Below are 17930 nucleotides of genomic sequence, written 5' to 3' on the forward strand. Positions count from 1 at the left end.
CTTGAGTCTTGCGACTATTCGTTGAAATGATGGATGACGAATGAGAATAGAGTTAGAGAGGACTTTTGGGAAAAAAAGATAAAAAAACACAGCTTTTTTTTTTTTTTTTTTTGAGAAAGAATAAAAACACAGTTGAGTACAATGAATCTGGTCGGTTTTAGGACTTGTCTAAAAATAAGTCTGAAGTTATTTATCAAATGACAGCATGGTAGTGTTATCAAAAAAAAAAATGACAGCATGGTAGCAGTATTAAAGTTCAACAAATAAAATATTAGATTCTCAAAAAAAATAAAATAAAATAAAATATTATGTTTGGATAAGTATCCTGCTAATAATTTTTTTTTTTTTTTGAAACTTATCCCGCTAATAAATGAAAAGTGAAAATCATATTATTTTTGCAACCGTTATTTATTGAATTTTGAAAAAAAAAAAATGTTGACGTGAATGATATAATATGGTATCATTTGATACAAAGTAGTTGGCATTTGATTAAGGTTACATGTAGGGTTCGCAGCAAATCCGCTAAAACCGACCTGATTCAATCCAACCTAACCCATTAGGTTGGGTTACAATTTTTTTTTTTAATAGCGGGTTAGGTTAGATTTGGGTTATAAAATTTCAAACCCGTCAAACCCAACATGACCCACTCATATATTTAATATATATTTAAAATATATTATATAATTAATAATTTTTTTAAAATAACTATATAAAAGCCAATTAGTTCACACAAAACTTAGTGAATTACTATTGTTATTTATTCATTAATGTTGTTTGCCTTTAAGGAGTTACATTGATACTAATCTTTGAGTTTTTAATATATTTATATTTATATTTTTTTCTACTCAATTTAATAATAATAATAATAATAATAATAATAAATTTGTCCAACTCATGGGTTCAACCCGACCCATGTGGGTTGGGTCGGACTATGTGATGGATTGGATTTTTTTGACCTACCATTGTGGGTTAGGTTAAAAAATCTCCTTAACCCGACTCATGTATACCCCTAGTTACGTGTGACCTATGTAGTGTGTACTATATAAAAGTTTGCGTGGTTTTTCTTGTTCACATAACATAAGTTGGAGGAATTGGACCGAATTCTAGGAGTGTGTTTGGATATCGCTTATTTTGTTAAAATTAAAAATTTATTGCTGAAAGTACTGTAAATAAAGGTAAAAATTAGTTAAAACAGTATAATGGAGCTCATGAATAGTATTAAAAAGTAGTGGGGCCTATAAATAGTAGAAAAAATAAGTTAAATAGTAAAATAATTTTAATTTTTCATCTCAATCCAAACGCATAATAGATTATTTAAAAAAAAAAAAAAAAAAAAAAAAACACTACTTTGGGTGCTCATAACTTCGGCCCAAATCATGTTGAATTTTAATTTCCATTGATAAACGTGTGTGAATTATAATTATTTCTAAAAGTTCTCAACGAAATATAGAGCACTCAATTTTATATACTTAAATTTTAACAAAGACAACAAGGCAAGGAGGACAAGAATATGGACAATGTGGTGTCGTGGTGAGGTGGGTGGAGTAGGTGAGATAGATGCGGAATATCAAAATTTGGGGGCAATTTAGTCATTACGTTGGAACTGGAGTTTTCGTTTATATTTTTTGACGGGCCGGAGAAGAAAATGCCTTTAGGCTCCACCAAAAAAATTTCTATCTTTTCTCTCCTTACAAATTTATTTTCTATCTTCCTTATTTCACTTTCAACTAAAAATAAAAAGGTAAAAACGGGGCGTTTCATGTAGAGTAATCTGTGGTGCTACACTCGAGTGGTAATCGCTTTAAGCAAATTTCTGCGTTCGAAAACGTACTGATTGAGTATTTGTTTTTTGGGCACTCTCCTTTCCTTACCCAAAATTTTGACAATGGCGAAGTCAGTGGCGGCAGTGGTGGTGGTGGTTGTGCGAAGCTTCCTCCTCTGTCTCTTCTCGTCCCAAATCGCCGCGACACCTACCGGAATCCCCAGTCTCCGCCCTCGATTGCCAAACGACACTTTGTGTAACCATCTCATTCTCCCCGCCGGTTATCCTTGCTCCGAACACACGGTCTCTCTCTCTCTCTCTCCTTAATTAGTTTCTATTTTCAGAAACTTTTTTTTTTCCCCAATTTTAGCACCCTGTGACCATGTGAGCCTTGAAGATTTTCCTTACGAAAATGTCTTCTTACATTTAGTCATTTCAATTATAGGTTCAAACAAAGGATGGCTACTTATTGGCCCTTCATCGCGTGTCTTCTCGTACTGGGAATATAAGCGAACAACGAGGTCCTCCGGTTCTGCTTCAGCATGGACTCTTCATGGTAAACTCTCTCTCTCTCTCTCTCTCTCTCTCTCTCTCTTATAGCATACATTTGTGCCCAGAAACAAAAGAAAAAGAAAATTATATGTTTAAAAATAAGGGCTTTACTGAAAAGCCTCCGCCCAAACTTATTTAGTTACGTAGCACCTTTTGGAACTCTAATTTGCTAAACTCAAGTTTCAAGTGAAAATCAAGTTTAGCTAACTTGAGTTCCAAAAGGTTAGCTTCTCACATGGATTGTCTGATGTGGTATTTTCAATCGGACGGCGGCTATCTGCTTGGAACTCGAGTTTGCTAAACTCAATTTTCACTTAGAACTCGAGTTTAGCAAACCAATTTCCAAAAGGGATTACTTAACAAAATAACTACGGGTAGAAGCTTTTTAGTGTTTTTTTTTTTTTTGGGTGTAAAAACTAAATATTTGGCAAAAAAATGCCAAAAATGGGCATGAGTATAGTTTACAATAAATATTTCACTCACAGTCCCAATGACTTAATATATGCTTTTCAATAAAATTCAACTGTATTTATTTGGAAAAGAATGAAAGATTTTTAATTTTCCTACAATTGGTGATTACAACAGTTACATAAAGGTATGCATGAGAGTGCTGCCTCGAAGTTTCTTTAAAAGCATTCTTCGAATAAGTTTTCAACGATGGGATTACGTAGTTATCGTTAAGAAGAAACTAGTTTACTGGCTTTACTTGATCTCATTGTTTCCTAGATTTTAAATACAAACAGGCAGGTGATGCGTGGTTTCTGGATTCGCCAGAACAATCATTGGGCTTCATCCTTGCAGATCATGGTTTCGATGTTTGGGTAGGAAATGTGCGTGGAACACGTTGGAGTCATGGGCATGTATCTTTATCAGAGAAAGATAAGGTTTATGCAGCTTATACAATTTGTCTCTCTTCCTATTATTAAGTTCTTTTTCCATTTAATTTTGGTTGGTTCTAGTCATAGTGGAGTGCCTGAAAATTGCATGTGAAAAGTCGTTATCTTCTCTGATTAATTCCTTGCATTTAGTGAATGAACAAATTTATCATAACTGTTTGTAAATAGTATAAAAAACCTAGTGAGAAACTAAAACAGTAGGTACACCATTCTTCTTGCATCACCATGTGAGGGTTGAGTATTGAAAATCTCATAGGGGTGGGGGAGACAATGAAGGGGATTAGTAAAGGAATACATATAGAGCCTGTGTATAAGCATTCCTTGTGAGACTGACATGCAACATAAATACAGTCTCAGGATACCAGTCAATCCCCAGATAAACTTACCTTGATATGTAAATGAACATGAACAAATTAGAACCTTGACAAAAAGGATTTAAGAAAACTTCATAGAAATTCTCTTCAAAACTCTTTTTTTTTTCCCCTTTTTTTTTTTTTTGGTGTCTAAAACATGCTTTGCTTATCTGTAATGTGACTAGGCTAAACTTAAGTTTTTCTTGCAGGATTTTTGGGATTGGAGTTGGCAGGAATTGGCTCTTCATGATCTTGCAGATGTGATATGCTACATAAATTCAATAACAAATACCAAAATATTTTTTGTTGGACATTCACAGGTCCTACACCTCTTCTTTTACTATGTACTCCTCTTACCTTTTGGCTAGTTGCGTTTTTATATACTTAATTTCTTTTTGCTCAGGGGACAATCATGTCTTTGGCTGCATTCACTCAGCCAGATATAGTGGAAATGGTTGAAGCTGCTGCTCTTTTGTGTCCAATATCATACTTGGGACATGTCAGTGCTCCGTTTGTTCTAAGAATGGTTAACATGCATCTTGATCAGGTATTCCCTATCTGCCATTATTGGATGATACGTTAGAAATGGTTCTGATGCTAAAAATGACCAAGATATATTTGTTTTGGACAGATGATTCTCGCCATGGGCATTCATGAACTCAACTTCAGAAGGTTATAAACTGCTTTTATCCTATTATTCTTCTTTTTCTTATACTTAGGCTTTAGTATTAAGTGTGTTGTGTTGAACTTCTACATGATCTTCAGTGATTGGGGGATCAAACTCATGGATTCCATCTGTGATGGCCATGTAGACTGCAATGACTTGCTATCTTCCATAACAGGTTCTTCTACTCTCTCTCTCTCTCTCTCTCTCTCTATCTCTCCTTGCATGTGTGCATATTTGTGTTTGGACATGGCTGTATATATGCACTGTGTTTACACATTCATTATGACATGTTTGTTGGAACCATTCTTTCTCCAATTTCTTGTTCAAGCGAAAGTGCTATGTAATATGCTTAGTTCCTATTCACCAAATATATACCCAAGTTTGGAAACTGAAAAGAAATGGAATTATGGAAATGAAAAAGTAAGAATTGGGTTCTCCCCTCCTTGGAACTTCAGGGAATTTTGCTTGACTTATGGAAGCTATTCCTAAAGAACTTTACTAGCCGTTGCTATAAACGACTCCTTTGGTAATTGCCTAGCCATTGCAAGCATTAAACCTTTCATTGGTGGAGAAACTATAACACTAGGGTAATTCTACATCATGATTTTTTTTAGTTGTTCGAGGGGGATCTCCTTTTCTGTGTTTTGCCATCTCTTATATAGACAAGAGGTTGATGGCAGTTCCACATTTAAATTCTAAAAACTAACTATGACCATCCATGCAAATAGGCCACATGTCTTTCAAAATAACATCCTCTATTCATGCATGCTTGAGAAGTCATGTCTCTGCCATATAGTAGAGCTAGGATTTTTGCTCACTTGATGCACACTCTAAATAATTTTTTTTTTTTATAAATTATATAGTTAATTTATTTTTCATTATTTATTCAAAAATAATAATTTAATCAACCTCAATATGTTTATAGAAAATCTGTTTATACTTTTTTCTTTTTTTAAGAGCAGTAACCTTACATGAATATTATTCTAACTGATAAAGAATTTAATTCAATTTATCAACTCTCTTTAATTATCAATTTCTCTTCTGATAAATTATAGGGATAACTTATGTACATTAACTTAGTTATTTCACATCTGGTTTCAAGTTAAAATTCAACACATGAAATGTTGCACTTATACAAAAATAACATCCTTATAGAATTTATCTTTTTACTAATACCAGCTCTCTCTCTCTCTAAGAACAAGCTCCATTCCCTAAGTGATGGAGTTGAAAAATCTGGGATGACTTTAGAGGCTAAAACTCTTCTTGCTACAATGAATTCAATGAGTCTAATGTTGGGACCAGTTTTGCAATGGGGCTCGTTGACATCGAAGTTAGTGTTGGGTTTGATATTTAGGTTCAAATGACTTCAGGTTTTGAGTTGGGTTTTGCTGTTTTGTGTCTTTATGGAGAAGAAAATGAGATAAAGAGGACGATAAAACTCTTCTTGCTACAATGAATTCATCAAGTCTAATGTCTGGACCAGTTTTGCAGTGTTGCTTGTTGACATTGAACTTAGTGTTGGGTTTGATATTTAGGTTCAATTGACTTCAGGTTTTGAGTAGGGCTTTGCTGTTTTGGGTCTTTATGGAGAAGAGAATGAGATAAAGAGAATGATAAAACTATTCTTGCTACAATGAATTCATTGAGTGTTGGGACAAGTTTTGCAATGGGGCTTGTTGACATCAATGTTAGTGTTGGTATCTAGGTTCAATTTACTTCAGGTTTTGAGTATGGCTTTGCTGTTTTGGGTCTTTATGGAGAAGAGAATGATTTTTTTAAATAATAATAATATTACAGTACTTTACGGTTGATTCTAGAAAACCTGTAAGAGGGGGGGACTTACATGGATTAGGGTAAGTGGGGTTTATTGTTTTGTTTTAGGGACTGCCTTATAATTCTTTCTTTTCTTTTTCTTTTTTTTTTTATTTAATCTATCCATAAGTTCTTAGAAATTTTAAGGAGTTCCAAATTTTTAACAAGGCTCTCATTATTTACCCATAAACTATTTTTAGTGGATACAATTGTAAAAGGATTTCAATTCTCTGTTATGTTTCATAAAACCCCAAAACCTTTGCCATGCGTAATTCCATGTAATGCTACAGTACCTTTCCTCCCAAGCACGCTTGACATCTTAATATACGCACTGTATCAGCCTAAAATTTAATGTTTAACAAAGTTACTTTATAAGATAAAATTGGGTAGGCTGAGCTAAATCCGTCCAATAATATTGGGCCTTGAAATATCCTTTTTTTTGGTAATTGCACCCACCCACACACCTGGAGAATCTTGAGCGCTCGATCTCACTTCCCACTTTATTCTTACAAGGTAAGGATGTGCCATTTGAGTTAGAGTTCATTGAGATATTGTTTGAAGGACTTCATGTAAAGTGAATTGGCCGACCCCAAAATTGAATGCTTAGGTCCTACCTTTGTAGGCATAATAACATCCCCACTTTCTCACTCCCACAAGCCAGGCTTTGCATGCCCACATTCTTTTAGGATTCTGGATCTCATTTTCTTGGATGTGCAAATTCTTTTGATAAAATAGTTACTGCAATGAGTTGATAACTTGGTACATGGTTTTGTACAATCATTAAAGAAGACCAGACTTTTTGTTTCTTATTATTCTTTTAAATCAAGTTGTGTATGTGGTTAATAGTACAAGGTTGAAATAGATATAGGTTTTGGGTTCATATTTACAATCTTTGAAAGTAATAATTTAGTAACTTAATGAAACCAAAAGTGGGGAAGGTGCTCTTATGCTATATTATAAATGCTTGGTATATGTGTGTATTTTCATTTAACTTCTTTTGAAGGTGTTTCAATAATGTTGCAGGGAAGAATTGTTGCTTCAATAACTCGCGTGTGGATTTCTATCTTGAATATGAACCACACCCATCATCTTCAAAGAACTTGCGCCATCTTTTCCAAAGTATGTTCCACAGATTTTCTTTTAGCTGCCTTCTGTAGTAGTCAGTTTATCATCCTCTTAGACTAAATTCTAGTAGTTTGTGTGATGTTTTGTGTAATTCATAAAAACCTGTTTTACACTTTGATAGTTGCAAATGTGTTGAGGCTGATATATTTTAGGAATGCTTCAGATTTTGTTTTCATATTCTCATGGCATTGCTCTTTGTACTGCTATAAGTTGTAGTTTAATTTATACGCTAATAACCCGTGAAGTCTGCAATGCACTTGAAGAACCATATTTATGAATGGCTATATTTTGGTAGATTTAGCCTCTAGAATATGTGAACTAATTACTAAACAAAGGCATTATATATTTACTATATAAATTTTTATATGTTTTCAGTGCTCTCGTATGTAATATCTATGAATTTGATTGAAGAATTTGAGATGGAAAAAGAGCGTTTATAATGCACATGACTAGAGTTGCAGTGTTGCACCCCTTTGACCTTTGTAGTATTTTCTTTGCAATTCTTGCACTTTTTCTTTTGGGGGGGGAGGGAAGAGAGGGAGGGTTTTGGTGGGTAATACTCCAATTTATTGTTGAATGGAATACCACCTCCATGATAATTTTATTGTTGTTTATTGACAAAGTGGGGTGTAGTTTGTGCATTCCTTTCATCTTATACTAAGCTTTTCGTGTTAAATGATTGTCTTACAATTAATTAATAGAAATCCTGTGTACAACTTCCTCTTCCTCCCCACCCCCTAAATTATGATGGAACATAAAGGGGGAAATTGGTTGTCAGGTAAGATGATGATGGTTATAAATTAGATAACCACCTAGAGGCGAGTTCAATGGGCTCTTCTTTAGAATAAAAAAAGATAAATATTTTCTTTTCTTTAACCTGTTTGCGGTACTTGTTTATTGGAAGTGGAACTAATGTCTTTTTCAAATCTATCATATGCTTTTGTTAGCATAGCTAGAAGAGAAACTTCATTCCCCCAACCAACACCCCCCTCCCCCCCCCCCCCCCCCCCCCAAAAAAAAAAAAAAAACTCTATTTTCTTGGGGAAAAGAGAGGCAGAGGGGTATGCTTCATGCTTTTGGGCAGTTTTGTTACAATAATCTCCATTGTGTCTTGTAGTGATTCGTAAAGGTACTTTTTCCAAGTATGACTATGGATTGTTCAAAAACCTGAAGCTATACGGTCAGTTGAAGCCCCCTATTTTCAATCTTGGTCACATACCCAAGTCATTGCCTCTATGGATAGCTTATGGGGGCAATGATGATTTAGCTGATGTTACGGATCTGCAGCACACTCTAAAGGAATTGCAGTACAAGCCAGAGTTGCTTTATCTCAAGAACTATGGTCATGTAGATTTCCTTTTGAGCGTAAATGCAAAAAAAGATGTTTATGACCATATGATTCGGTTTTTCAGGTCATGGGGAAAGTCTAGTAGTAGTTACTAAAATGAATGCATGTAATGTGTAAATATATAGTTCCGGAAGTACTCTCTTTTTTTCTTTGAAACTCTCCACATGTGCACATATTGTAAATGTAATGATATCCCCCATCTTTTATTTTTTAGTCTAAAAATGAGGCAAAATTCAGTTGGTATCAGCTTTTATTACGTTTTTTAGTATTTTATAAATAGTTATTTTGATTGTTATATTCAACTCGAGCTCCCAGGAATTGAATCTGAGTGCATCCTTAACCCTTGTTTATGGTTAGAGGAGATGCCATTCAGAACTAGGACGTTCTATAAATTTTAAGCTAAAAGCCTAAAATATCTGTTTGCCTAGAAGACAGGAGAAGAAAGATGAAAGAATTTATGGGTTTAATTTCGGAAAAATTACATTTTACCATCTTAAATTATACACCTAATTACACTTTACACTCTAAATTATCCGAATGCACACTTTGCACCTTAAACTATCACGCTTATCATATTTTGCACCCTGGTGTTACTTTTGTTTTTATGTTTGAGGAAATTTTATTGCATGTGAAAAGCAGTTTCTTACTTAGGTGGAACAAACTTAAAAAACTGAAATATTCTTCTTCAAAATCAATTAAAACAAAAGCCAATTTTTCCACATATCTCTATCTCGTGTGTGTGCGCCTCTCACCAAAACCTCAAGTCCCACCCACCTCAGCTATCAATGTCAACATGCTTCTATCGCAAGGTTGGAATTACAACAGTAGCATCCTATTGTAGAAGTAAGATGTAAATCTTTTCCTTAAGGGGGTATAAAGTTAATTGGGCTGCTGCTGTTATAATGCAGGATTTTTTGGAATGCGTAAGGCTGGGTGTGTATGTACTTGATGACAAAGGAAATGTCATCGTTTACCAAAAAAAAAAAAGAAAATGTCATCAATTGCTATGTGCTCTAGAGGAGCTTTCTTATAGGTATGGCTCACGCAACTGCATTTTGTGCTATTCGAGCTATTTCCTTTGCTCATGAAACTGGGATCTTAGAGGCTTTTTTCGGAAACTGATGTGCAACAATTGCTGAAAGCTTTGCTAATGCCCAAACTAGATTCGTCAAGTTTAGTTATATACAATGCATTTTGTGCTTATTTGATATGAGAGTAAATTAAAATTAAATTCATTTTGTGGATCCAATCACATTGATGGTGGGATTTAATAAAAAATTTGGGGTAGTCTTAATTCTTAAAACAAAAATTAAATAAGAAAGTAAACTTAAGAGAAAATTTTAGTTTTTTCCTTCTCTTTGGACGATGGGTGAGGTGGTTGGGACTTGAGGTTTTGAAAAGAATCTAAATTTGGGGAGAGACACACATGCGAGATAGAGAGATGTGGAAAAAATTAGCTTTTGTTTTAATTAATTTTGAAGAAGGATGTTTCCACCTAAGCAAAAAGCATGTGCTTGTCACATGCAGTATAATTCTGTCAAACATAACAGCAAAAATAACATCGGGGTGCAAAGTGTGATAAGTGTGATAGTTTAGGGTACAAAGTGTACTCCGATACATAGTTTAGGGTGCTAAAGTGTTTTAAGTTTGTTCCACCTAAGCAAGAAGCATGTGCTTGTCACATGCAGTATAATTCTGTCAAACATAACAGCAAAAGTAACACCGGAGTGCAAAGTGTGATAAGTGTGATAGTTTAGGTACAAAGTATACTCTGGTACATAGTTTAGGGTGTTAAAATGTAATTTCCTCTTTAATTTCATTTATTGCTTTATTTAAATTCATCCTTTGGATAACAATTGCAACTCATTCAAAATAGCAGTAGCAGATGGCTTTGTAAGATAATAATAATCTCCTAATAACAATTTGAGGAACAGGAATATTTGTATTCTCAACAGATGTTGTATGTGTAAGAGTGATGGGTAGGGGTGTTTGCGATGCAGTGTGATTTTGAACCATTTTTAGCACTGCACTTTGCAGTATGGTTTAGCCAAAACCATAACTGTACCATATTTCATTTTTGCGGTCACATGTACGATGTGGTTTAAAGTTTAGCCAAAACTATAACTGCCCCGCACTTTATTTTTGCAGTCACATGTGCTATGCAATATATAAGATGTTTGAAGTCAGTATATTTTTCAAATTTTGGACTTTTCCAACTAGCACAAAACTGATTTTTCCATTTGTTTTTGGCCTCTAGCAAAGGAAATGTCAACAACAGAGAAGTGTGGTGGCTCAAAGAAACAAGCATGAAGTTGAAGGAGAAATAGTGGCTTTGAGTTTAGAGTTTAGACGTAGCTTTAAGGAGAAACAATATGGCTTTGAGTTCTGACAAGCAAGAAGATGAAGTAGTCAAGTTCAGAAGGGAGAAAAGGAAGCCAAAATTCATATCGGCCGAAATTTTCCGAAATAGGCCGGAATGCTTGAAACACCCTGGAATTGACTGAAATTTCATCCAAAGTGGAACAAAAGGAGTTTCCATTTCGGTTTGGATACCGGTACAAGTAATTCTATCCATTCCAGTTGTAACGAAACAAAATTAATAACATTGCTTCCACATAAGAGTGCTATATTTATAGTTCTTAAATCTAATCTAAGTGGTGACTCCATCTTTTCTCCGCCCTAGTTCACTCGGCCGAGGCATACTCCCATTTCTTAAGGAGAAAACAGCTGCATTCACAAATAATGTGTTTAATTTTGCAGATATTGGTTCTTCCGTGAGCAATCCTGTAGTGCACATTGCATCAAGTATGGGCTAATTGGTCTCATAAGTTCTCCAAGCCCAATGGAGAGAGATTTTGATGAGCCCAAAGGCCCCAAACAGATTCGAAATAATTCTATTACCCTCCAATCCACATCATCTAATTAACCCTTTAATTGGGTTGTTCTTTGCACATGTGGGCTTGATCCACGCCGTAAGAAAAAAAAAAAAAAATTGCCCAATTATCACTTGTTGATTAATGGTGGACCACGTCGACCCAATGTTGGCCATTTTAGATGTCTTAGCCTTACGGTTTCCTTAGGCGTAATTAATGATTTTTTGGGCTCTGCTTTTTGGTCCAAATTCAACCAAATTCATGAGCTAATTTACATGGGCTATTTCCACGGGCTGTAGGCTTGAATTTGCCGGCATAAATCTGTAAGCCTTAGTTTTTTTATTTTTATTTTATTTTTTTAATTAATTAATTAATTTTTTAATTTTTAATTTTTTATTATTATTATTATTTTATTTATTTTTTATAGGCCCCCAGTTGTGTGAAAAGCATCCTCCACTTATACTTTTTTTTTTTTTTTTTTTTTATTATTATTATTATTTTATTTATTTTTTATAGGCCCCCAGTTGTGTGAAAAGCATCCTCCACTTATACTTTTTTTTTTTTTTTAAGAGGTAGTTTTAGATCTCTTACCAGATGATAAAAGAATTTATCGATTGAGCTATACTTATAAATTATAAACATATGATATTTATCTCAATATATTAATAAAATTTAGAAAGTTAGTTGTTGCCTTTTTTTTTACTTCCAAAAATTCATCTAATTTAATTAACAGAACTCCTAAAAAATAAAAAATGATGTTAAAATAGTAACTCAACAAAAATTAAAAACAAAAAAAAAAACCAGGTAAAAGCTTCCCACTCGATAATAGATAGATACAAATAAATAAATAAATAAATAAACTTCCCATTACCTCATGTATACAACCAAAACTACCCCACCTTATATAATTAAAAAAAAAAAAATACTATCCCACTTCACATCAAAAATAAAAAATAAAATTTTCGCATAAAAGCCAATTGCAACTTTCTAAAAAAAAGAGTAAAATACTATTTTGGTCTCTAAATTTTATTGAAAGTTTTTTTTTTCGTCCCTAAAATTGAAAAAGATTTTTTTTTTTTCATCCCTAAACTTTGTAATAAGTTTTTTGAATAATATAGAGAGTAAAATAAGGATGAAAATAGAATCTTTTCAATAGTTTAGGGATGAAAAACAAACTTTTAGTAAAGTTTAAGTACATAAATAAAAAATTTTCAATAGTTTAGGGACGAAATATGAACTTTTCAATAGTTTAGAGATGAAAAATGAACTTTTTAAAGTTTTTAGATGAAAAAAAAAAACTTTTGGTAAAGTTTAGGGACCAAAATAGTATTTTACCCAAAAAAGTAAAACTTCTCCTTTCATTTGTTCCTCTTTTCCCCTTCCCAACATTGTGGAATGAATTAAAAATTTTCGTTATAAATGAAAAGTTATAACACTAAAAAAAAAAAAGAAAAAAAAAAGTACCTCATTACACATTCTTATGAATGGAAAATTATAACACTAAATAAAATATAAATAATTATAATTATAATAAAGTCTCATCGCATACATTTAAGAGGCCCATAGTTGGGACTTGGAAGCAAGCAGTAAGCACCAATGTTTTGTAGTTTTTGTTAATTAAAATGCATGAGCACAGGTTTTTGAGGTAGTTATGATTGTTAGGTCATAGGTGAGACACATGATGATAAGGTTGGAAATTATCAAATTAATAATAGCCACAATAATAGTAAAAAATGTTAATAGAAAGCAGCTTCGATTTGAAATCCAGAATGCTTTATTTGATTGTAATCGAATGGCACTGTCTGACATGATTTGGTCATATTGCCATTATCTAACTTTCGAAATCAATAACTAAACATGAGCATTATTTATTAACTTCTGATAATGATGGAGTTGTTTATCTTGACAAACATTATATTTTCTTTTAATTAGGAACGTACACTAACAGTCTTCTAGGGAAATTTAAAAAATAATATAATCTTCCTATTTTACTTATGTATCCAATTTAGCTCTCATGTATTTTAATTGTTCCAATTAGCAATTATACTTTAAATATTTATTTACTTGATAACTAACCTTTTATCTATTTTATTACTTCAATCAATGCACAACATTTCTTCATCACATATGAGAGAGAGAGAGAGAGCGAGAGAGAGAGAGAGAGGAACACATTACTACTATTGACACCCGGAATCTATTAAATATTTTTCAAGTTTCATTCCGTATGTGCTTTTTTATTTATTTATTTATTTATTTATTTTTAAATCACTTATGGATATAAGTGATAAGACTGCTATTTTTTGGTGTGTAAATGTGTTAGAATTTGTTCTATCAGAGCTTAATATAACGGAGATGGATGAAGAGTTTAGATTGTGATAGAAATGAAATCTAAGGTTTAAATTGACAAAATTAAAAATTATATGTTTCACTTTGGTATAAATGTAAATAGTTTTTTTTTTTTTTTTTTAATTTTTCCCCTATACTTTTGTTTGAGGGTCACCGTATTAATATTGAATAATAAGAATTATATATGTATATAAATATATTTGAATTGAGAAAATCGATTAATCTCTCTTTCCAATTAACATGATTATTAAAGAAAGAGTAGTGCTATGGATATTACAAGTTTTACTATAACCTAATATGTTATTATCAATTATAAACTAATATGTTATCAATTATTAAGAGATAATTCAAATATTTGGTGGTTAAACCCCACTAATCACATTTGTTGCCATATTAAATCAAACTTGTAGTACCTTTAGCATTTTCTTTAATATAGATAGTTGTGTTTCATTTATTTATTTAGTAAACAGTAATACTTATTAGAACACACATGAAAATAGTAATATTAATGTTTTAAATCGGGTTTATAATACATTATATAATCAGAGTAAAACTACAAAAGAACCTAACTTTTGTAGTTGTAGACTAAGGTTATAAACAGCGGACACTAGACACATACAACCAATGTGGGATAAACATTCATTTTTTTTTAGTAAATAGTAATACTTATTAGAATACACACGAAAATAGTAATATTAGTGTTTTAAATTGGGTTTATAATACATTACATAGTCAGAGTACAATTACAAAATGATCTAACATTTGTAGTTGTAGACCGATGTTATAAATAGTGGACATTAGATATACATAACTAATATGGGATAAACATTTCTATTTTTTAATAACGAATGTTTTATACTTGAACTCCTATGTGTAGCAATAACAATCAGGTACGGAGGCACACTTAGACTTTGGACAGAGGTTATAATTTTAAAAAGATTGCAAACAGTACTATTCCAACTGAACCATTTATGGAAATAATTATTTAATGAATAATAATATTTATGATTTTTATTATATTAAAAACCATAAATAGTGGACATTAGATATACATAACTAATATGGGATAAACATTTCTATTTTTTAATAACGAATGTTTTATACTTGAACTCCTATGTGTAGCAATAACAATTAGGTACGGAGGCACACTTAGACTTTGGACAGAGGTTATAATTTTAAAAAGATTGCAAACACTATTCCAACTGAACCATTTATGGAAATAATTATTTAATGAATAATAATATTTATGGTTTTTATTATATTAAATTAAATACTTTGTTTGTTAACTTACCCATTACAAAAATATTAAAATGGAAGTATGGGGCTAGTGAGCAAAATCTATGTGATGTTAAGTTGTTAAAATTCTCTCTCTCTCTCTCTCTCTCTCTCTCCTAACAGAGGTACATGTGGACCTTAGAATCTTGGGGTCAACTTAATTATAAATTCTTTTATATAATTACTTAGAGTGTGTTTGAATATCGCTTATTGTTAAAAACTGAAAATATTGTAGCAAAATAATTTTTAAATGTATATAAAGTGTCGTGGGACCCATTTTTAATGAAAATTTTGCTGAAAAAAGAGGTTCGTGAGTCCCGTGAATAGTGCACGGGACCCACTAGAAAAGCATGAAATAGAGGAGAGTTTTTTTTTTTTCCACTTATGCAGACGCTAGACGCGGCCGCTGTATCTAAACGGATACTTAGCGTATTATGTGAGATGATAGACTGCACACACATTAATAAATAGTTAGGTACTAAAAAATTGTTAGTCCTAGATTTTTAGTTAGCTTAATTTATAAGTTTCTTGATATCGAATATGAGATTTTAAATTTAAATCCTGAATACACCAAAAAGGCAAAACCTTATTGGTGTTTTGACCTTATCAAGAAGAAAAATCACTATAGAGCAATGCTATAAGTTAAAAATACTATTATATCTATCATAATTACTCAAAAAATGAATGATAGATCACTAAAATGAATTAAGCTGCTCTAAAGATGGTTGTTCATCAATTTAACGAAACCAAAATTTTGATAATTCAAATTCAGATGCTGATTAATTATACCAAGCTTTAACAAGGTCGAGCTGGCTTTGGATATTCATAAACACTAAAGATAGTACATCTTATAACTATGCAACTTAAAATTAAAATTTTAAAAATGTATTTTTTTTTTGACAAAATTTTTTCTTTTGAAATGTAAATATATGATTATTAAATTCTTAGTGTAAATATTGGTGGTTAATATGCATTAAGAAAGGTATATATATATATAAAATGTTACACCTAGTGTAATTTTAAGTAATATTACACCACTCAATATATCTTTATTGAATGCAAATTTTAACAAATCCACTGTTGGATTATATTATTTTCATATATTCTCCATACTTGCAAAATTTTAAAGTAATAAAAAATCAATAGTCATGTTATCAATTAATTGGTTAAATTTAAGTTTTTGTAGATTAAAGTAATGCATAAAAGATGAATTTATGAATTGAATGATAAATAACATTTGATTTGTATTAAAATTAACATATATGTTAAGAACATATAGAATAAGTAATCCAACAGTAAGATTTTTAAAATATGAATTCAATAATAAATTATTAAATGGTGTAATATTAATAACCTAGTGGGGTTGGCTGAGTGATTGGGCACTTGGTTTCAAAGTGGCTGTCTTGGATTTGACGAGGAGCTCTCTAGTTCAAGTCCCTGAACAGATTTACCCCACTATGGGCCCACTTGTGGTTAAAAGTTTTGAGAAAACATGGTAAGAAACAAAAAAAAAAATATATATATATATATATATATATTGAGTTATACCAAATATAATTTCAACCCATCACATATAAACAAAGTTTAATCACNTAACCTTTTTCTGTGGCTTGAGGAATCTTGAAGGCATCAAAGTCTAGGTCAGGGAATGCGTCCTTGGCATCAGCACGGAAGTCCTCATACCCAGCAGCGTAATGGCTGTCTAGACGATTCTTGTATTCGCCAGACTTCTTGAAAGCTGATATGGCTTCTTCACGTGCCTTCTCCAAGGACGAGTTATGCTCAGAGACTTGTCCCTCCAAGTAGGCGATGCGAGTGTCTTTCTCAACAGCATCTGCCTTAAGTTCCTCAACCTCGTCCTTCAATCTCGTCTCAGTTCCTAGCAAGCGGTTGATTTCCTCCGTCAGCCTGATCACCTCTCCCTTTTTCAACAAGACTTCATTGCCTAACTCTTTGGCCTTCTCATTTGCCGTCTTGGCCTCCTCAGCTAGCTCCTTGGCCTGGCACGTCGCTGTATAAAACTTTGACATAGCCTGTGTGCATGGACGAATAAGAGTTAGCCATATATAAAAAAAAAAAAAAAAAAGAGAAGAGAAGAAAGCAAGGACGAGTTGAAGTCTACCTTAAAGAGGTCGTGGATGCCTGAACGTTCAAATTCTTTCACTGACATATTGTAGCATTCATTAACCTCATTGTCAGTGACGATCCCTTTGAACGTCCTCCACGCATACCCCTCGTCCAGAACTAAGTTCGAAGGACGATCAGAGGGCTCTGTTGGATGAGGCTTCCTAGAAGTCTTGGTAGAAGGTGTAGGGTCAGTCTGAACAGGGTGAACTGTTTGGACGGGCTCCACATCAGTAGGAGATTCGTCCAAATTCACCGTAGGTGGAGGAGTGAATTTGGGAACCTTGGGAAGAGGAGTCTGAGTGGTCTTTGATTTTTTAGGACCTCGACGACTAGGAAGGTCGTCCAGGTCCACAGAACTTGAAATCTTCTTGGACTTTCTCTTCCCAGGCTGGACGGTAGCTTTCTGGACGATTGGTGAGGAGCATCCTCGTCCCCACTAGTTACTAATTTTTCTCTGTTCTCTCTCATTGTAAATATCCCTACAATGAAGGGAGTCAGTTAATAAAAATAAACAATGTAAATAATGAATATGAGAATAGAAGCTGGACGATACTTACTCTTACGTGTGGTTTCCTCGTGGCTTAAATTCTCAGCAGTTGGTTCTGGACCAAGGCCCCACGTGGCTAAACTGCTAAGAGTGACTAAATCGTGGAAGGTCCTTCTAGGGAAGGCACGTACACGATCAATTCGTTCTAAGAAAGTTTTATTTAAACGTGGACGAGTAACAGCTGCACCAACAAAAGAAAATTGGTTAGACGAATGAAAGATGGGTAATATAGCAAAGTGAATCATAT

The 17930-nt window shown here is 32.9% G+C and overlaps 2 protein-coding genes and 1 long non-coding RNA gene across 3 annotated transcripts; 2 read left to right on the top strand and 1 right to left on the bottom strand.

The window, feature by feature from the left end:
- The first annotated feature begins 1642 nt into the window (after positions 1 to 1642).
- Positions 1643 to 8771, top strand: LOC112015189 (triacylglycerol lipase 1). Its single transcript, XM_024047562.2, has 9 exons — positions 1643 to 2065; positions 2208 to 2318; positions 3058 to 3198; positions 3773 to 3883; positions 3967 to 4110; positions 4195 to 4235; positions 4329 to 4405; positions 7066 to 7161; positions 8285 to 8771. The coding sequence occupies exons 1-9, from the start codon at positions 1886 to 1888 to the stop codon at positions 8608 to 8610; spliced, it is 1227 nt and encodes a 408-aa protein (XP_023903330.2). The 5' UTR covers positions 1643 to 1885; the 3' UTR covers positions 8611 to 8771.
- Positions 8772 to 9447: 676 nt separating this feature from the next.
- Positions 9448 to 11159, top strand: LOC136068968 (uncharacterized). The gene is made up of 2 exons (XR_010630263.1): positions 9448 to 9548; positions 10773 to 11159. It is a non-coding gene; the product is annotated as an uncharacterized LOC136068968 (long non-coding RNA).
- A 5409-nt stretch (positions 11160 to 16568) lies between these two features.
- LOC136068981 (uncharacterized) lies at positions 16569 to 17605 on the bottom strand. The gene is made up of 2 exons (XM_065776950.1): positions 17132 to 17605; positions 16569 to 17042 (listed from the first exon to the last, which is right to left on the bottom strand). Exons 1-2 carry the CDS (start codon positions 17177 to 17179, stop codon positions 16569 to 16571), a joined length of 522 nt encoding a protein of 173 aa, XP_065633022.1. The 5' UTR covers positions 17180 to 17605.
- Positions 17606 to 17930: the final 325 nt, after the last annotated feature.

This window comes from Quercus suber, unplaced genomic scaffold, assembly GCF_002906115.3.
Source record: "Quercus suber isolate HL8 unplaced genomic scaffold, Cork oak 2.0 scaffold_145, whole genome shotgun sequence".
In the NCBI taxonomy this organism is placed as follows: Eukaryota; Viridiplantae; Streptophyta; class Magnoliopsida; order Fagales; family Fagaceae; genus Quercus; species Quercus suber.